This window comes from Coregonus lavaretus, assembly GCF_964263955.1.
Source record: "Coregonus lavaretus genome assembly, chromosome: 34".
In the NCBI taxonomy this organism is placed as follows: Eukaryota; Metazoa; Chordata; class Actinopteri; order Salmoniformes; family Salmonidae; genus Coregonus; species Coregonus lavaretus.
In genome coordinates, this window is record NC_140021.1 from 27701673 (window position 1) to 27717367 (window position 15695).

The 15695-nt window shown below is 42.1% G+C and overlaps 1 protein-coding gene across 1 annotated transcript in view; it reads left to right on the forward strand.

The window, feature by feature from the left end:
* The window catches only part of fars2 (phenylalanyl-tRNA synthetase 2, mitochondrial), a 129636-nt gene that overhangs the window by 62111 nt on the left and 51830 nt on the right, over positions 1–15695 (forward strand). Inside the window, exon 6 of the mRNA XM_084151754.1 lies at positions 3641–3801. Coding sequence (XP_084007880.1) covers positions 3641–3801 — 161 coding nt within the window. The remainder of the gene's footprint in view (positions 1–3640; positions 3802–15695) is intronic.

Sequence of the window (15695 nt, forward strand, 5' to 3'; positions counted from 1 at the left end):
AGATTCTCTGTTTTGAGAATTAAAGAATGTTAGCTCGACCGAACGTGACCGAGGTGAAGGGTCTGTGGTCGTGTTGCAACCGCATTTGGTTTTTATGCGTATCTGAATGCTATAATGTATTATCCTCACCCAGGGCACCATTTATTTAAAGGATGTTTCTGTAATGTAAATATTGTGGACAATATAAGATTAATAAACACACAATACATCATCTACTCTTTCCTGATTTTATTATTATTGAAAATAGTTGGTTTGCTGCTTAAGTTGGCTTGTGATGTTAATTAATCCATGTTTAAGGTGGTTTCCCCATCCTCACAAATGAAAGTCTGTTTGTTTTGAAAGATATATAGAGCCTCAGCCGAAAAAGGATGGAATCATGTTCGGTTAGCCTTGTTGAGAGTTCATCAATACAGGACGCATCTTAAAGCAGTTCAATGCATTGACTTTTCATCCCGGGGTTGTCCGAGAACAGTCCACATCAAAACAACGTGTTATTGATTTATTGTCACACCATTAAGGTGATTCACTGGATGATACAGTTTCCCGTCCAGCTTTGCACCTGCAAACACCTAGCTGCTAGTCCAGTTCCTCACCAGGGCTTCTCAAGACATGTCCTGGGGTCTCTTCAGCAACTAATCATTAAGCTCTTGAATAGTTGAATCAGATGTGCTATCTTTTGGTCTGCAGTAAAAATGTGTAGGCTGGAGTTGAGAACTCCTTTTCTCTAGGCTATTCGTTCTCAAAACACTTCAGATATTGATACTTTCTGCAGCATTATGTCTGTGTCGTATAATTGTTAGATCACAGGTAGTGCTGAGTGATTAGTGCTTTTTGAGGTCGGTTTGGTTTCGATAATTTTTTTAAACATGAAAAGCATTATGAAATAATTACGTTACAATGATTGCCATAACATAAAAAATATTCCGTTGTCTCTCTCAGGTCCACATTGGGTAGACATCAATAGAAAAATAGGAAAGTACTATGAAATAATAAAATATTTCAGTTGGGTATATTACTTCGTTTTTATTTGATTACTTTATTAATTTTCAAACCTTGAAGTAATCATCTCATCTCTGCTCAGGCAGTAGCAGTCAACCAGCCAGACCATCTAACGTTATGTGCTCCTCATACTGTACTGCAGGGTTTCCCAAACTCGGTCCTCGGGACCACAAGGGGTGCACGTTTAGTTTTTTGTCCTAGCACTACACAGCTGTTCAAATAATCAACTAATCATCAAGCTTTGATCATTTGAATCAGCTATGTACAATGGCTTGCGAAAGTATTCACCCCCCCTTTGGCATTTTTCCTATTTTGTTGCCTTACAACCTGGAAGTAAAATGGATTTTGGGGGGGTTTGTATCATTTGATTTAAACAACATGCCTACCACTTTGAAGATGCAAAATATTTTTTGTCTTGTGAAACAAGCAAGAAATAAGACAGAAAAACAGAACTTGAGTGTGCATAACTATTTTGCAGCAATTACAGCTGCAAGTCTCTTGGGGTATGTCTCTATAAGCTTGGCATATCTAGCCACTGGGATTTTTGCCCATTCTTCAAGGCAAAACTGCTCCAGCTCATTCAAGTTGGATGAAGTTGCTGATGTACAGCAATCTTTAAGTCAAACCACAGATTCTCAATTGGATTGAGGTCTGGACTTTAACTAGGACTTTCCAAAACATTTAAATGTTTCCCCTTAAACCACTTGAGTGTTGCTTTAGCAGTATGCTTAGGGTCATTGTCCTGCTGGAAGGTGATTCTCCGTCCCAGTCTCAAATCTCTGGAAGACTGAAACAGGTTTCCCTCAAGAATATTTAGCGCCATCCATCATTCCTTCAATGCTGACCAGTTTCCCAGTCCCTGCCGATGGAAAAACATCCCCACAGCATGATGCTGCCACCACCATGCTTCACTGTGGGGACATAACGAATACCTTCTTCAGTATATTTGGGGAGTCTCCCACATGCCTTTTGGCGAACACCAAACGTGTTTGCTTATTTTTTTATTTAAGCAATTACTTTTTTCTGGCCACTCTTCCGTAAAGCCCAGCTCTGTGGAGTGTACAGCTTAAAGTGGTCCTATGGACAGATACTCCAATCTCCGCTGTGGAGCTTTGTAGCTCCTTCAGGGTTATCTTTGGTCTCTTTGTTGCCTCTCTGATTAATGCCCTCCTTGCCTGGTCCGTGACTTTTGGTGGGCGGCCCTCTCTTGGCAGGTTTGTTGTGGTGCCATATTCTCTCCATTCCTTAATAATGGATTTAATGGCGCTCCGTGGGATGATCAAAGTTTCAGATATTTTTTTATAACCCAACCCTGATCTGTACTTCTCCACAAGTTTGTCCCTGACCTGTTTGGAGAGCTCCTTGGTCTTCATGGTGCCCTTTGCTTGGTGGTGCCCCTTGCTTAGTGGTGTTGCAGACTCTGGGGCAGGTGTGTATATATATACTGAGATCATGTGACAGATCATGTGACACTTAGATTGCACACAGGTGGACTTTATTTAACTAATTATGTGACTTCTGAAGATAATTGGTTGCACCAGATCCTATTTAGGGGCTTCATAGCAAAGGGGGTGAATACATATGCACGCACCACTTTTCCATGATTTATTTTTTAGAATTCTTTGAAACAAGTAATTTTTTTCATTTCACTTCACCAATTTGACTATTTTCTGGATGTCCATTACATGAAATCCAAATAAAAATCAATTTAAATAACATTTTGTAATGCAACAAAATAGGAAAAACGCCAAGGGGGGGCAATACTTGCACTGTAGTGTTAAGGCAAAATTCAAAACGTGCACCCCTTGGGGTCCCGAGGATCAAGTTTGGGAAACGTTGCTGTACTGTCTTTAGTCATCCTGTTTAGCTATTCTTCCTAAGTATGCTGCTGAGCTGTCTGATGAAATTATTTTACTCGTTTTTCAAAGTAGATAAGGTACACATTCACAAACTGTCTCTGTCCCTTTCATCATTGTGTTGTGTACATCCCTCTCTCATGCGGTCTGTGCTGCATGTGTGTATCTAACCTGACGTAGCAGGCGTAAAAGTGTATCCGTCCAGAGATCTGTATATAATGAGGAGATGCTCATATATCCACCCTAACAATGGGAGTCGTTGGCCCAAAAGCGGGAAGGAAGGTAACAAGCTTAAGTCCAAAATAAGCCCATAGAAACGCATTGTACTTATTTTGGACAGTTTTTGGCGAGGGTGAAATCTCTCGCTTCGCCTCTTCCTTTCTGATCTGTCCCTGAGCACAATGGATTATGGACATTGTAGTTAATCACCCAATTTCTGTGCTGAACTAGGTTGAATATTAGCTTAATGGAAACTACAACTTCCTTCAGCTCAGTGTCCCACATAGTTCTTGACTTGTTTTCTCAGATTTTTCTCGTGAATGATTTGATTTCTCTGTAGAGAAACGGTGCATTGGACTCACAAAAAAAAAAGTTCAGGTAAATGAACCAACGTCGGCCAGTTAGTGGTTTATTAACCAAATCCACCCCCCCCCCCCCCAAAAAAAAAATGTTGGTTAATCGCTCACCACTAGTCACAGGTACATTTAAATCAGCTTTAGGTGGGTAACGACTCCAAAAAGGTCTCGGAACAACTGCTCTAATCTCCTATTGTGTTCTTTTTCCAGCGGGAGCGAGTAACAAGATGGGCTGGGCATTTGGACTGGGCCTGGAGCGCCTGGCCATGGTGCTGTATGGGATCCCTGACATCCGCCTCTTCTGGAGCCAGGACGACCGATTCCTCAAGCAGTTCTGCCTGCCCAACATCAACGACCCAGTCACCTTCCAAGTAAAGCCCTAGGTTATATTTATTGACTTTTTCAACCACTACTTTTAGCTTTTAATGCAGAGTTTGGCCGTTGAGGTTTCGACCATAGAGATAGATAGAGGTCGCACTTGCCTCAAAGCCCATTTTAAGGTAGGCAACTGGAGGATACTTCAGAGGGATCAGCCAATGAATTATACTCCTGAGCAAACATTCCAGCACTGCAGATGGCAGTAGATCACCAACTTTGGCTTGTTCAGACTACACATTCCATGCATCTCTTCAGTTTGTTTATGAACTGCCAATAAACTCATAGAAGTAGAAGAAGACATGTACTACATTAAATTGACTACACTCAATGGTGCTGCCCATGCGAAAGATAGATTTGCCCTCTTTCCATGTCTATGGTTTCTGTCTGAACGTTCCGAGAGCACCACTTTCTCCTCCATAGCCGTTGCTAAGTGATAATTGATGCTTCCACGTGTGCTGTTTATTTCTGATAGTTTTCAAAACCTATGAAGATGTCCAGTGAAAGCAGATATGCAATTTGTTGACACCAACACTACATCACCAACATTTCTAGAATAAAGGGGCTGCTAAAGTGGCAGCTGTCCTAAAACCTGGCCGAACACTCTTAATACATGGCTCTGGTTTCAACCAAAAGCCATTATGATGCTCCCAGACATTTTACATTTACATTTTAGTCATTTAGCAGATGCTCTTATCCAGAGCGACTTACAGTTAGTGAGTGCATACATTTTCATACTGGCCCCCCGTGGGAATCGAACCCATAACCCTGGCGTTGAAAACACCATGCTCTACCAACTGAGCTACACGGACCATATCATGTTATCCCGTAGCAGCCATGGTTTTAATTAAGAAGGTTGAATGGCTGAAACATTAGCAAACATTAGGGTGTTAGCATAAATAAGTGATAACTTGCAAGCATAGTGTACAGGATTTGTTTTCTATTTTAGCTCCTGGACCAAAAACGATAACAACCAAACTTACTACTCGATAAAATTAGAACCCAAAAACGGAATGAATATTAGAATGAAAGCATGGATGGATGAATGACGCATGTCGAATCATTTAGGAACACGTGGTTTTGTAGTTCATACCTGAAGGTAGTGTATGGTTCATTAGTTTTCATTTAATGGCGGTCCTTGCTCAGGCATGCTACATATGCTTCACTTCAGTGGATAGCAGACAGCAATTGCGCTAAGCTAACGATATGGTAACTTCAATAATCTCCAAACTTTACGCAGAGACATAGAAATGGTATCCATGAGTTCGTCTGACTCTGGGTAAGTAGATAAACGACCCAAATCTCGAAATCTTGCTGTATCCCTGTTAAGAGAATTTATTAACTAACTATTTCAGTGTCTCTGTGCATCTCCCAAAAGGTTGTAAGGCTTTTGGATCAAGAAACGGACAGAGATCCCAGTCTGCAATAGCCAGGTGGTCTTTATTCAGAGAACTCTGCCCAGAGAATTCTGTAATCACAATTTCAGAGTCCATCTTTTATACACACACGTCATACAAAAATCCCACCCCGCTTTAGGCGGGTTGTATTTTTCCACTGTACATGGGTTTAGCGCATGTTTTCCTCTGCTCTCCTGACCATCAGGTCACACACACACACGCACACACATGTTCTTATCATAATCTACTCCCTGCTCGGGCAGGCTGCATTCCTCAGTTATCGCCGTCCTCACAATATTCTGACTGCCTCATTGTACTTCTAACTAAGCTACACATATTATCATATTATAGTCTTATGATTCTAACATTTTTCACACAGTTTCAGGGTGTAATAATTAGTCATTAATAATTAGTAATTACCAAATTCTTCTATCAATCCCTTTAAGTCTTTTCAGAACATTTGTTTTTGCCACAGGGTTTGGCAACTGCACATAATACCTTCTTAAATCGTGTCCCGTATCTACATATATCCTGACACTCAACTCAATGCATCTGTCACGATCGTCATAAGAGGCAGACCAAGGCGCAGCGTGATATGCGTACATCTTTTAATGAGTACTTAATACATGAACAACAAAACGATACGTGAAGTCTACAGGTTCACCAACACAAACCTATACAGAACAAGATCCCACCATGAACTGTGCAAAACAGGCTGCCTAAGTATGGTACCCAATCAGAGACAACGAACAACAGCTGCCTCTGATCGGGAACCACCCTGGCCAACATAGATCTAAACGATCTAGAATAAACACATAGAAACTACAACATAGAAACTAACACCCTGGCTCAACATAAAAGAGTCCCCAGAGCCAGGGCGTGACAGCATCATGAGCTTGGCTTAACTATTAACCCCATCATTTAACCAAAAAAATGTTGTTTTTTACGCTATTGCTTGTAAATTATGTTGTTGTAAACGAACAATGTTTAGCCTCAAAATATGGTTAAATCTACAAATTTAAAAGTGGTTTCATTTCTCCAGCTCTATCCCTCAGCTTTATAGCAAACCAAATGGCTGGACTTGCTTTTTTGTCATTTTTTTCTCTCTAATAACGAGTAATCCTTTAAACAGTCTGGGTGAGACAGAGAAAGGAGAAGGACTGAATCAATGGTTATGTTCCTCAGAGTCATTAATGCTTCCTGGTTATAATGACTTGATGGTAGCCATTGTTGTTGTTGAAGGATTTGGCCAGAAACTGAGATAGCTTAATGGCTTTTTAGCTAGCCGGTATTGATAGATTTTTTGGGGCCAGAACTGGGGCCTTTTAGAATGTGCTTACTGTGCACATAATTGCACATCATTAATTAGATTGGTACATGATGAGACTTTCACATCAAATCAACGTTTATTTGTTGCGTGCACAGGATACAATAAGTGTAAACAGCACAGTGAAATGCTTACTTATAAACGCTTCCTCAATACTGCAGTGTTCAATATCAATGGTAAGAAAATAGAAAATCCAGAATAGGCACTTAAAGCATGGATTAAATCCTAGGTCAGATAAATAAAAACACACGAGGAATAAAACACGTGAATGTACGCATTTAATTCATTTCATTGACCTAGGTAGGTTTGTCCAACACCTACACACACAAAAAATTTAACCATAGCGGATCCCTTTTTGGTGCTATATAAAACATTTTTTAAGGTTATATAAATGACCCTGCTTATAAGCAGAGGCGTCATGCCCATAAGGGGTACATGCCCCCTCAGATTTGTCATGTTAAAATAAAATATATATTTAAAAAATCTTCTCTGTAATACTTCTAGCCACCTATGAATGTTATGAAGTTTGCTTTAGCTAGTCCAGATAGGTTCCCAACCTCATAACTAGTTACCAAAAAGCCATTTCAGGTTATTAATCAAGTTATATAGAGTAGCTAGCTTGTCTATCTTAGCTGGCATGTGTGCTGACAAGGTTGGTAGACTTTGGAAAAGTAATAAATAACTTAATGTACTGAATAAGACTCATTCCTAAAATCTGGGAACCACCAGTCAGGAGGATACAGACAGCTCAAGAGGTATGCTGAGATATGCAGAAAAAAGATACATGTTTTTTAGATAGAATTAAGCATAATGATTATGCCCCTAGATAGCAGGAAAAAAGCTGCTTCAGGTGTTTGAAAAATTTCAAATTCTCCAACTTCAGGACGGGGGGACCTAGTCCTCCTCCGGACCACCCCCCAGCCATCCTTACGTACTTTGTGCCCCTTTAGATTTTTGGGGTGCTGCTCATACGGTCCTAAATGGAACCTTAATGGTGCTTTAAAGAACCCTTTCTTAAGGTTCTATAAAGAACCATTAAAACCTGTTAGCCTCCCGTGTAGCTCAGTTGGTAGAGCATGGCGCTTGCAATGCCAGGGTTGTGGGTTCGATTCCCATGGGGGGGCAAGTATGAAAGATTTATGCACTCACTAACTGTAAGTCGCTCTGGATATGAGCGTCTGCTAAATGACTAAAATGTCAAATGTAAATGTAACTCCGACCCCCGAGATACAGCAGAGATAAAATATGTCACTAATTACTGTTACAAAAGGAATTTTGTAAAAAAAAAAATGTACCTAAACAAATGCAAATTCCCATTGGAACACAGCCATTTTAGAAGTGCTGGGCTTGTGCAACGTGCCATACATTCATTTTTTGTCTGACAGGAATGATATACATATAAGGAGAAAGGTACCTATCCATTGATGAAAATATATCCTCTGTCTGATTCCCAGTTCATCCACTAGATAGCAGTAGGAGATATACATGACGTCTCTTGGCCACTTGACCAGTTGCGTCTGGTTTGGGTAGTGAGTGACTGCCAAAATGCCTCAACGGATTTTCAAGCCTGACATCTTAAAATGACCTTAGCAATCAGGACTTTCGCGTTATGGAGTTTATTGTGTTGAAATAAGACACAGAAAGGTGAAGAAACTTCCAACTTCTTTTCCTATTGTAAAAGATGAGCTAGCTAAACGGAGCATGTGGAGGATGCATTCAAGGTAATGTGGATGGAGAAGGAAATGCATTGCTTTACATTGACCATCAGGGTGGACCCTTTCCATGCACTTTTGGTGACTTGACCTACATTACATACTCTATGAATATGTCCATAGCGCATGATTTATGGCCTTTACGGTGGGGTGGCGGTAAGATTTGAGTTCGATTTCCAAGAAGACAAGGCCTGTAGCTTTCAAATGATATGTCACTTTCTATTTTCTGATAACGTTTTTTGGGGGGGGTTTAACAGGCTTAATAAAAGGTTCTATATAGCACCAAAAAAGGTTTCTATGGTTACAACCCTGCTGTGAGCAAACCACGCCCCAAATTGTAATGAGCCGCCACCCTTACATTTTTATTATCGCTAAAAGAAGAAAGAACCCTTTTCTGAACTGAAAGGCTCAAAGGGCTCTTGAGTCATTATGATTCATTTACATTTACACTTACATTCCACATAGAACCATCACCCTTCCCTAAGAACCCCTGAGGAACCTTCTTATCTTATTGTGTACCTGACTGAGCGATACTTCTTGAATATGGCAGACACTGCACTGAGACATTACTTATTTATCAAGTGGATTTTTTATTTTTGGCAGATGTCCACTTTTCACAAGTAATTTTAATTAGTCAATGAAAGTTTCCGTTGTCAAAAAGCCATCACCTTTCAATATAGGTATTCTGCAGGCCTTCTATGAAACACCCACACTATGCAAGACATTCTATTACTCACAATATGGCAGTGCCGGACCGTGCCCCCACTATATACAGTAAGACAATACTACCCACAATATTGCAGGACCGCGCCCACACTATATAAGACACATAATACAATATGGCAGGACCGTGGCCACACTATATAAGACACATAATACAATATGGCAGGACCGTGGCCACACTATATAAGACACATAATACAATATGGCAGGACCGTGGCCACACTATATAAGACACATAATACAATATGGCAGGACCGTGGCCACACTATATAAGACACATAATACAATATGGCAGGACCGTGGCCATACTATATAAGATACATAATACAATATGGCAGGACCGTGGCCCTGCAGGGGGAAGTGAGCAGTCGGTGAGCGATCACCCCGTCTCCCGCTCCCGCTCATTTCTCAGCCCATCTCCCCCTCCACCTCCCTCCATCACTCACTTCCGGGGCCAGAGCGGGAAGGGAGGAAGGGGGAGGAGAAGAGAGAAATCACGCCCGCCACGCCGCCTAATGATCTTGTTGCCATTAATTTATTGCTCCGGCTTGTACCGGGAACTGGGTTTGGATGGACTGATGTGTCGCCAATATTTTTGCCACAACTGTATATTTCTAATGGCTCTGTTGGTTGGACTGTGGTGTTTGATGCAGCAGAGCTTGGGGTTTGAGCCCACATATATAATTAATATACAGTGGGGGAAAAAAGTATTTAGTCAGCCACCAATTGTGCAAGTTCTCCCACTTAAAAACATGAGAGAGGCCTGTAATTTTCATCATAGGTACACGTCAACTATGACAGACAAATTGAGAAGAAAAAAATCCAGAAAATCACATTGTAGGATTTTTAATGAATTTATTTGCAAATTATGGTGGAAAATAAGTATTTGGTCAATAACAAAAGTTTCTCAATACTTTGTTATATACCCTTTGTTGGCAATGACACAGGTCAAACGTTTTCTGTAAGTCTTCACAAGGTTTTCACACACTGTTGCTGGTATTTTGGCCCATTCCTCCATGCAGATCTCCTCTAGAGCAGTGATGTTTTGGGGCTGTCGCTGGGCAACACAGACTTTCAACTCCCTCCAAAGATTTTCTATGGGGTTGAGCTCTGGAGACTGGCTAGGCCACTCCATGACCTTGAAATGCTTCTTACAAAGCCACTCCTTCGTTGCCCGGGCGGTGTGTTTGGGATCATTGCCATGCTGAAAGACCCAGCCACGTTTCATCTTCAATGCCCTTGCTGATGGAAGGAGGTTTTCACTCAAAATCTCACGATACATGGCCCCATTCATTCTTTCCTTTACACGGATCAGTCGTCCTGGTCCCTTTGCAGAAAAACAGCCCCAAAGCATGATGTTTCCACCCCTATGCTTCACAGTAGGTATGGTGTTCTTTGGATGCAACTCAGCATTCTTTGTCCTCCAAACACGACGAGTTGAGTTTTTACCAAAAAGTTCTATTTTGGTTTCATCTGACCATATGACATTCTCCCAATCCTCATCTGGATCATCCAAATGCACTCTAGCAAACTTCAGACGGGCCTGGACATGTGCTGGCTTAAGCAGGGGGACACGTCTGGCACTGCAGGATTTGAGTCCCTGGCGGCGTAGTGTGTTACTGATGGGAGGCTTTGTTACTTTGGTCCCAGCTCTCTGCAGGTCATTCACTAGGTCCCTGTGTGGTTCTGGGATTTTTGCTCACCGTTCTTGTGATCATTTTGACCCCACGGGGTGAGATCTTGCGTGGAGCCCCAGATCGAGGGAGATTATCAGTGGTCTTGTATGTCTTCCATTTCCTAATAATTGCTCCCACAGTTGATTTCTTCAAACCAAGCTGCTTACCTATTGCAGATTCAGTCTTCCCAGCCTGGTGCAGGTCTACAATTTTGTTTCTGGTGTCCTTTGACAGCTCTTTGGTCTTGGCCATAGTGGAGTTTGGAGTGTGACTGTTTGAGGTTGTGGACAGGTGTCTTTTATACTGATAACAAGTTCAAACAGGTGCCATTAATACAGGTAACGAGTGGAGGACAGAGGAGCCTCTTAAAGAAGAAGTTACAGGTCTGTGAGAGCCAGAAATCTTGCTTGTTTGTAGGTGACCAAATACTTATTTTCCACCATAATTTGCAAATAAATTCAGTAACACTCCTACAATGTGATTTTCTGGATTTTTTTTCCTCAATTTGTCTGTCATAGTTGACGTGTACCTATGATGGAAATTACAGGCCTCTCTCATCTTTTTAAGTGGGAGAACTTGCACAATTGGTGGCTGACTAAATACTTTTTTTCCCCACTGTATGTGGTAGCTGGAATTTGCTTTGGATGAAAGCCTCTGCTAAAAGAAGATATTGTAATATTCAGTAGTACCAAAGACATACAAGCGAATACATTTACTGTATGTCTTTTGGAAGAACAGCGGTTTATGCTAAATCCCAAATCAACTCTTTGGCACTCATGTAGATCTGAAGGGATAGGATATAAGCAATATGGTACTTGCATCACCTTGCTTTCAGATAGGCTTCGTGGAACTTTGCCCTATGGCTTACACCTATCCAATCTCTTCAGATCTTGGGCTTCCGAGTGGCGCAGCGGTCTAAGGCACTGCATCTCAACTCCCGTCCCCACAGGGAGTGTGTGCCGCAGGGATTCCGTTAGGAAAATGTGGTGTCGGACAACGTGACCGGGAAGATTTTAATTTACCAGCCATTTGAGAAATTTACCGGACCCACATGCATTGACTGCATAACCCATTAGGATATCCACCCACGGCGCTCAGAATGAAAAAAATCACATTTAGATTATGGTAATGCATCTTAACAGAACATGCAACTCATGTAATGAAGCAGCCAATAAAACAGCATTTTCAAACATTTGCCAAAATGCAATTCGCAGGAAAACACAATTCTAAACAGCGCACCTGGGAAAACATAATTCTAAATAGCACACCTGATAGCGATTCCATCTCTAGAAAATTAAAAAGAGGGGGAATCTAAAGATGCAACAACTAGGATGTGTTACTAATATAACTAGGATTGTGCCTTTGGCTTCAGGACAACAAAATAAAGTTGATATGAAAACCAATAGGACAGGAGAGAAATGGCATAGCGGTGGGTCCAATAAGGAAGTAAATGGAAATACATTTGCCAAAATAATATAATTACTCCTGTCTATACAGAAATAAATAAAATACTTCACCAGAAAGCATGACTACACCGGATCATTAGCTTCTTAAATTTTTTTGCTGTGGATTGTTTCAAATCACAAGCTCATAGGTCTATGCCTATTTGGGAAGCCCGCAATTTGGGCAACGTGCATGGCAATAGGCCTAGCTGATTATTGAGTTGTGGCTATCAGTGAAATGCTTCTCTAATGTGTGAAGATAATGTGGCTTGAGTATAATTTAAAATGTTTAGACAAGAAGAAGGGGAGGGGTGTGTGGCAAATATATAGGCAGGTCTCTCTCCAGAATGTCTCAGCTGTCTCCCGCATTTGTTTCATTGTGTGAATTATTTACCCTTAGATCTTTTTAAATTTTATTTCCCTATTAGATATGTCACCAGTAGTAAATGTACTGTTAATCCCTGTAATTTGGTTACATACATTTCTGTTAATGCATGTATTAATTACAGTAATTTACCGTTCTCATTATTGGAGTGGAAACATTGTTTGCAGAGTTCACAACCTGTTACGCTTGTGAGAAACAAGTTTTGGTTTATTTCATAACCATCATTTGCGAGATTTGTAAATGTTTTCATTGTCTTTTGTTTGGAGTGCTCCATGTGAGCAATGAGCATGTGTCTGGTTTCCCTGTCCTGATAATGTTGAGGGAGAGCCCTGTGCACGCATAGAAGTACCTGGCCTGCTGCGCGGAAATGTAGGAAAGTGTTTTTTTAAACATCCATTGTGAATAATAATATATTAAAACTATAGTTCCTCACAGTAAGCCATTTGAAAAATCTTTACAATCTCCCCCTCGAGAATCACCAATCCTCGGTGTGAAAGAGCAATGGATGTTATAGACCTACTGCTGCATTGGCCTATAGGCCATTTCTTTAAATGCCAATGGATCACGGTGTATCAATTGTGAATGGGAGGCGTGCTTCAATCACCAGTTAAGAAATAATAATAGTAGCTCTTTTTAATTGTGCGCCAAAACTGTTTTTAACACGCGATTGCATTTCGATTTTGTTGCGCAATGAATGGGCTTATAAAAGCACAATTTACTCCAGCAGCAACCAGCTGAGGATCTGGTGGAGAAATCCTGCTCAAAGTAGGTGCTGTATGCTGTGTTTGTGTGATAGTTGTGTTGGATAAATAAGATACATGATGACTGACAAAAATACACACAGGCCAATTTAATGACACTAAATTATGCAAATTAACCTGTAGACCGATAAGCATGATGGTCAAATGTATTTACATCGACTGGTATTTACATTTATGAATAAAAAGCATTATTTTGCAATGGGATTTTTTTTTCCCGACCAAAGGCAACAGTTTTATTTATCGGCTTTTCATTTTTTTTATTGGCCAACTTCACAGCAGACCCAGAGGCCTGTCTAGTTCGCTCCCTGCAGTCTGTTCCAGTGTAGCCTTTGGAAAGTTCCACTGAATAAAGACGCATTAACAGAGACTCACCCGGAAGCCAGGGAAATATCTCTCCTTCTGGTGGTGGCTTCTGATTTTTTCCTCTTTTTGCGGTCTGATTTACTCGCAGCCCATTAAAGGGATAGTCAGATGAACTTGTGGATACCATTTTGATGTATCTGTGTCCAGTATGAAGGAAGTTAGATGTAGTTTCATGAGCCAATGCAAACTAGTGTTTGCGCAATGACTGGAAGTCTACAGGAAAAGCTAGCATGCTACCTCTAACTTCCTTTGATGCAGATACATCAAAATGGCATCCACGAGGGAAGTGGTCCGATGAAGCAGACGTGAGGCTAAAAGACTGTTTTGCTAGGATAGACTGGGATATGTTCCGGGATTCGACCGATACCATTGAGGAGTTTACCATATCAGTCACGGGCTTCATCAATAAGTGCATAGACGACGTCGTCCCCACAGTGACTATACAAATGTATCTAAACCAAAAACCATGGATTGCAGGCAATATCCGCACTGGGCTAAAGACTAAAGCTACTGCTTACAAGGAACGGGACACGGACCTGGACACATACAAGAAAGTTCAGATGAGACATCAAACATGCAAAATGACAATATTGGAGGAAGGTGGAATCCTATTACGCCGGCTCTGACGCTCATCGTATGCGGCTGGGCTTGCAGACGATAACGGATTACAAAGGGAATCCCAGCCGTGCCCAGTGATGCAGAACTCCCAAATGAGCTAAATGCCTTTTTATGCTCTCTTCGAGGAATACTGAAAGCCCCTGTTGTTCCGGATGACTGTGATCTCGCTCTCCGTGGACGATGTTAGTAAAACTTTTAAACAGGTTAACACTCACAAGACCGCCGGCCCAACGGAATACCAGGGCGCGTACTCAAAGCATGATCATACCAGCTGGCAAGTGTCTTCACTGACATTTTCAATATCCCCTTGTCCCAGTCTGTAATCCCAACATGTTTCAAGCTGACCACCATTGTCCCGGTTCCGACGAACTCCAAGGTAACCTTCCTAAATGACTGTCGCACTTTACATTTACATTTTACATTTTAGTCATTTAGCAGACGCTCTTATCCAGAGCGACTTACAGTTAGTGAATACAGTTTTTATACTGGCCCCCTGTGGGAATCAAACCCACAACCCTGGCGTTGCAAACGCCATGTTCTATCAACTGAGCTACATCCCTGCCGGCCATTCCCTCCCCTACCGTGGACGACGCTGGGTCAATTGTGCGCCGCCCATGAGTCTCCCGGTCGCAGCCGGCTGCGACAGAGCCTGGATTCGAACCAGGATCTCTAGTGGCACAGTTAGCACTGCGATGCAGTGCCTTAGACCACTGCGCCACTCAGGAGTTTAGCACTCACATCTGTAATTATGAAGTGCTTTGAAAGGCTGGTCATGACACACATCAACACCATCATCCCAGACACCCTGGGGCCACTCCAATTTGCATACCGTCCCAACAGATCCACAGATGACGCAATCTCAATTGCACTTCACATTAACCCTCTCCAACCTGGACAAGAGGGGAAATAACTATGTGAGAATGTTGTTCATAGACTACAACTCAGCGTTCAACACAGTCCCCTCCAAGCTCATCACCAAGCTGGGGACCCTGGGACTGAACACCTCCATCTGCAACTGGATCCTGGACTTCCTGACAGGCTGGCTCCAGGTGGTGAGAGTAGGCAACAACACCTCTGCCACGCTGACCCTCAACAAGGGGTCCCCTCAGGGTGTGTGTGCTTAGTCCCCTCCTGTGCTCCCTGTTCACCCACAACTGCATGGCAATGCATGATTCCCAACACCATCATCAAGTTTGCTGACGACACAACGGTGGTAGGCCTGGTCACAGACGGTGAAGAGACAGCCTACAGGGAGGAGGTCAGAGACTTAGCAGTGTGGTGCCAGGACAACAGCTTCTTCCTCAACGTCAGTAAGACCAAGGAGCTGAACGTGGACTAGAGGAGAAAGAGGGGAGAGCATGCCCCCATCCACATCGACGGGGCTGTAGTGGAGCGGGTCGAGAGCTTTAAGTTCCTTGGCGTCCACATCACTAAGGACTTAACATGGACCACACACACCCGCACAGTCATGAAGAGGGCACGGCAG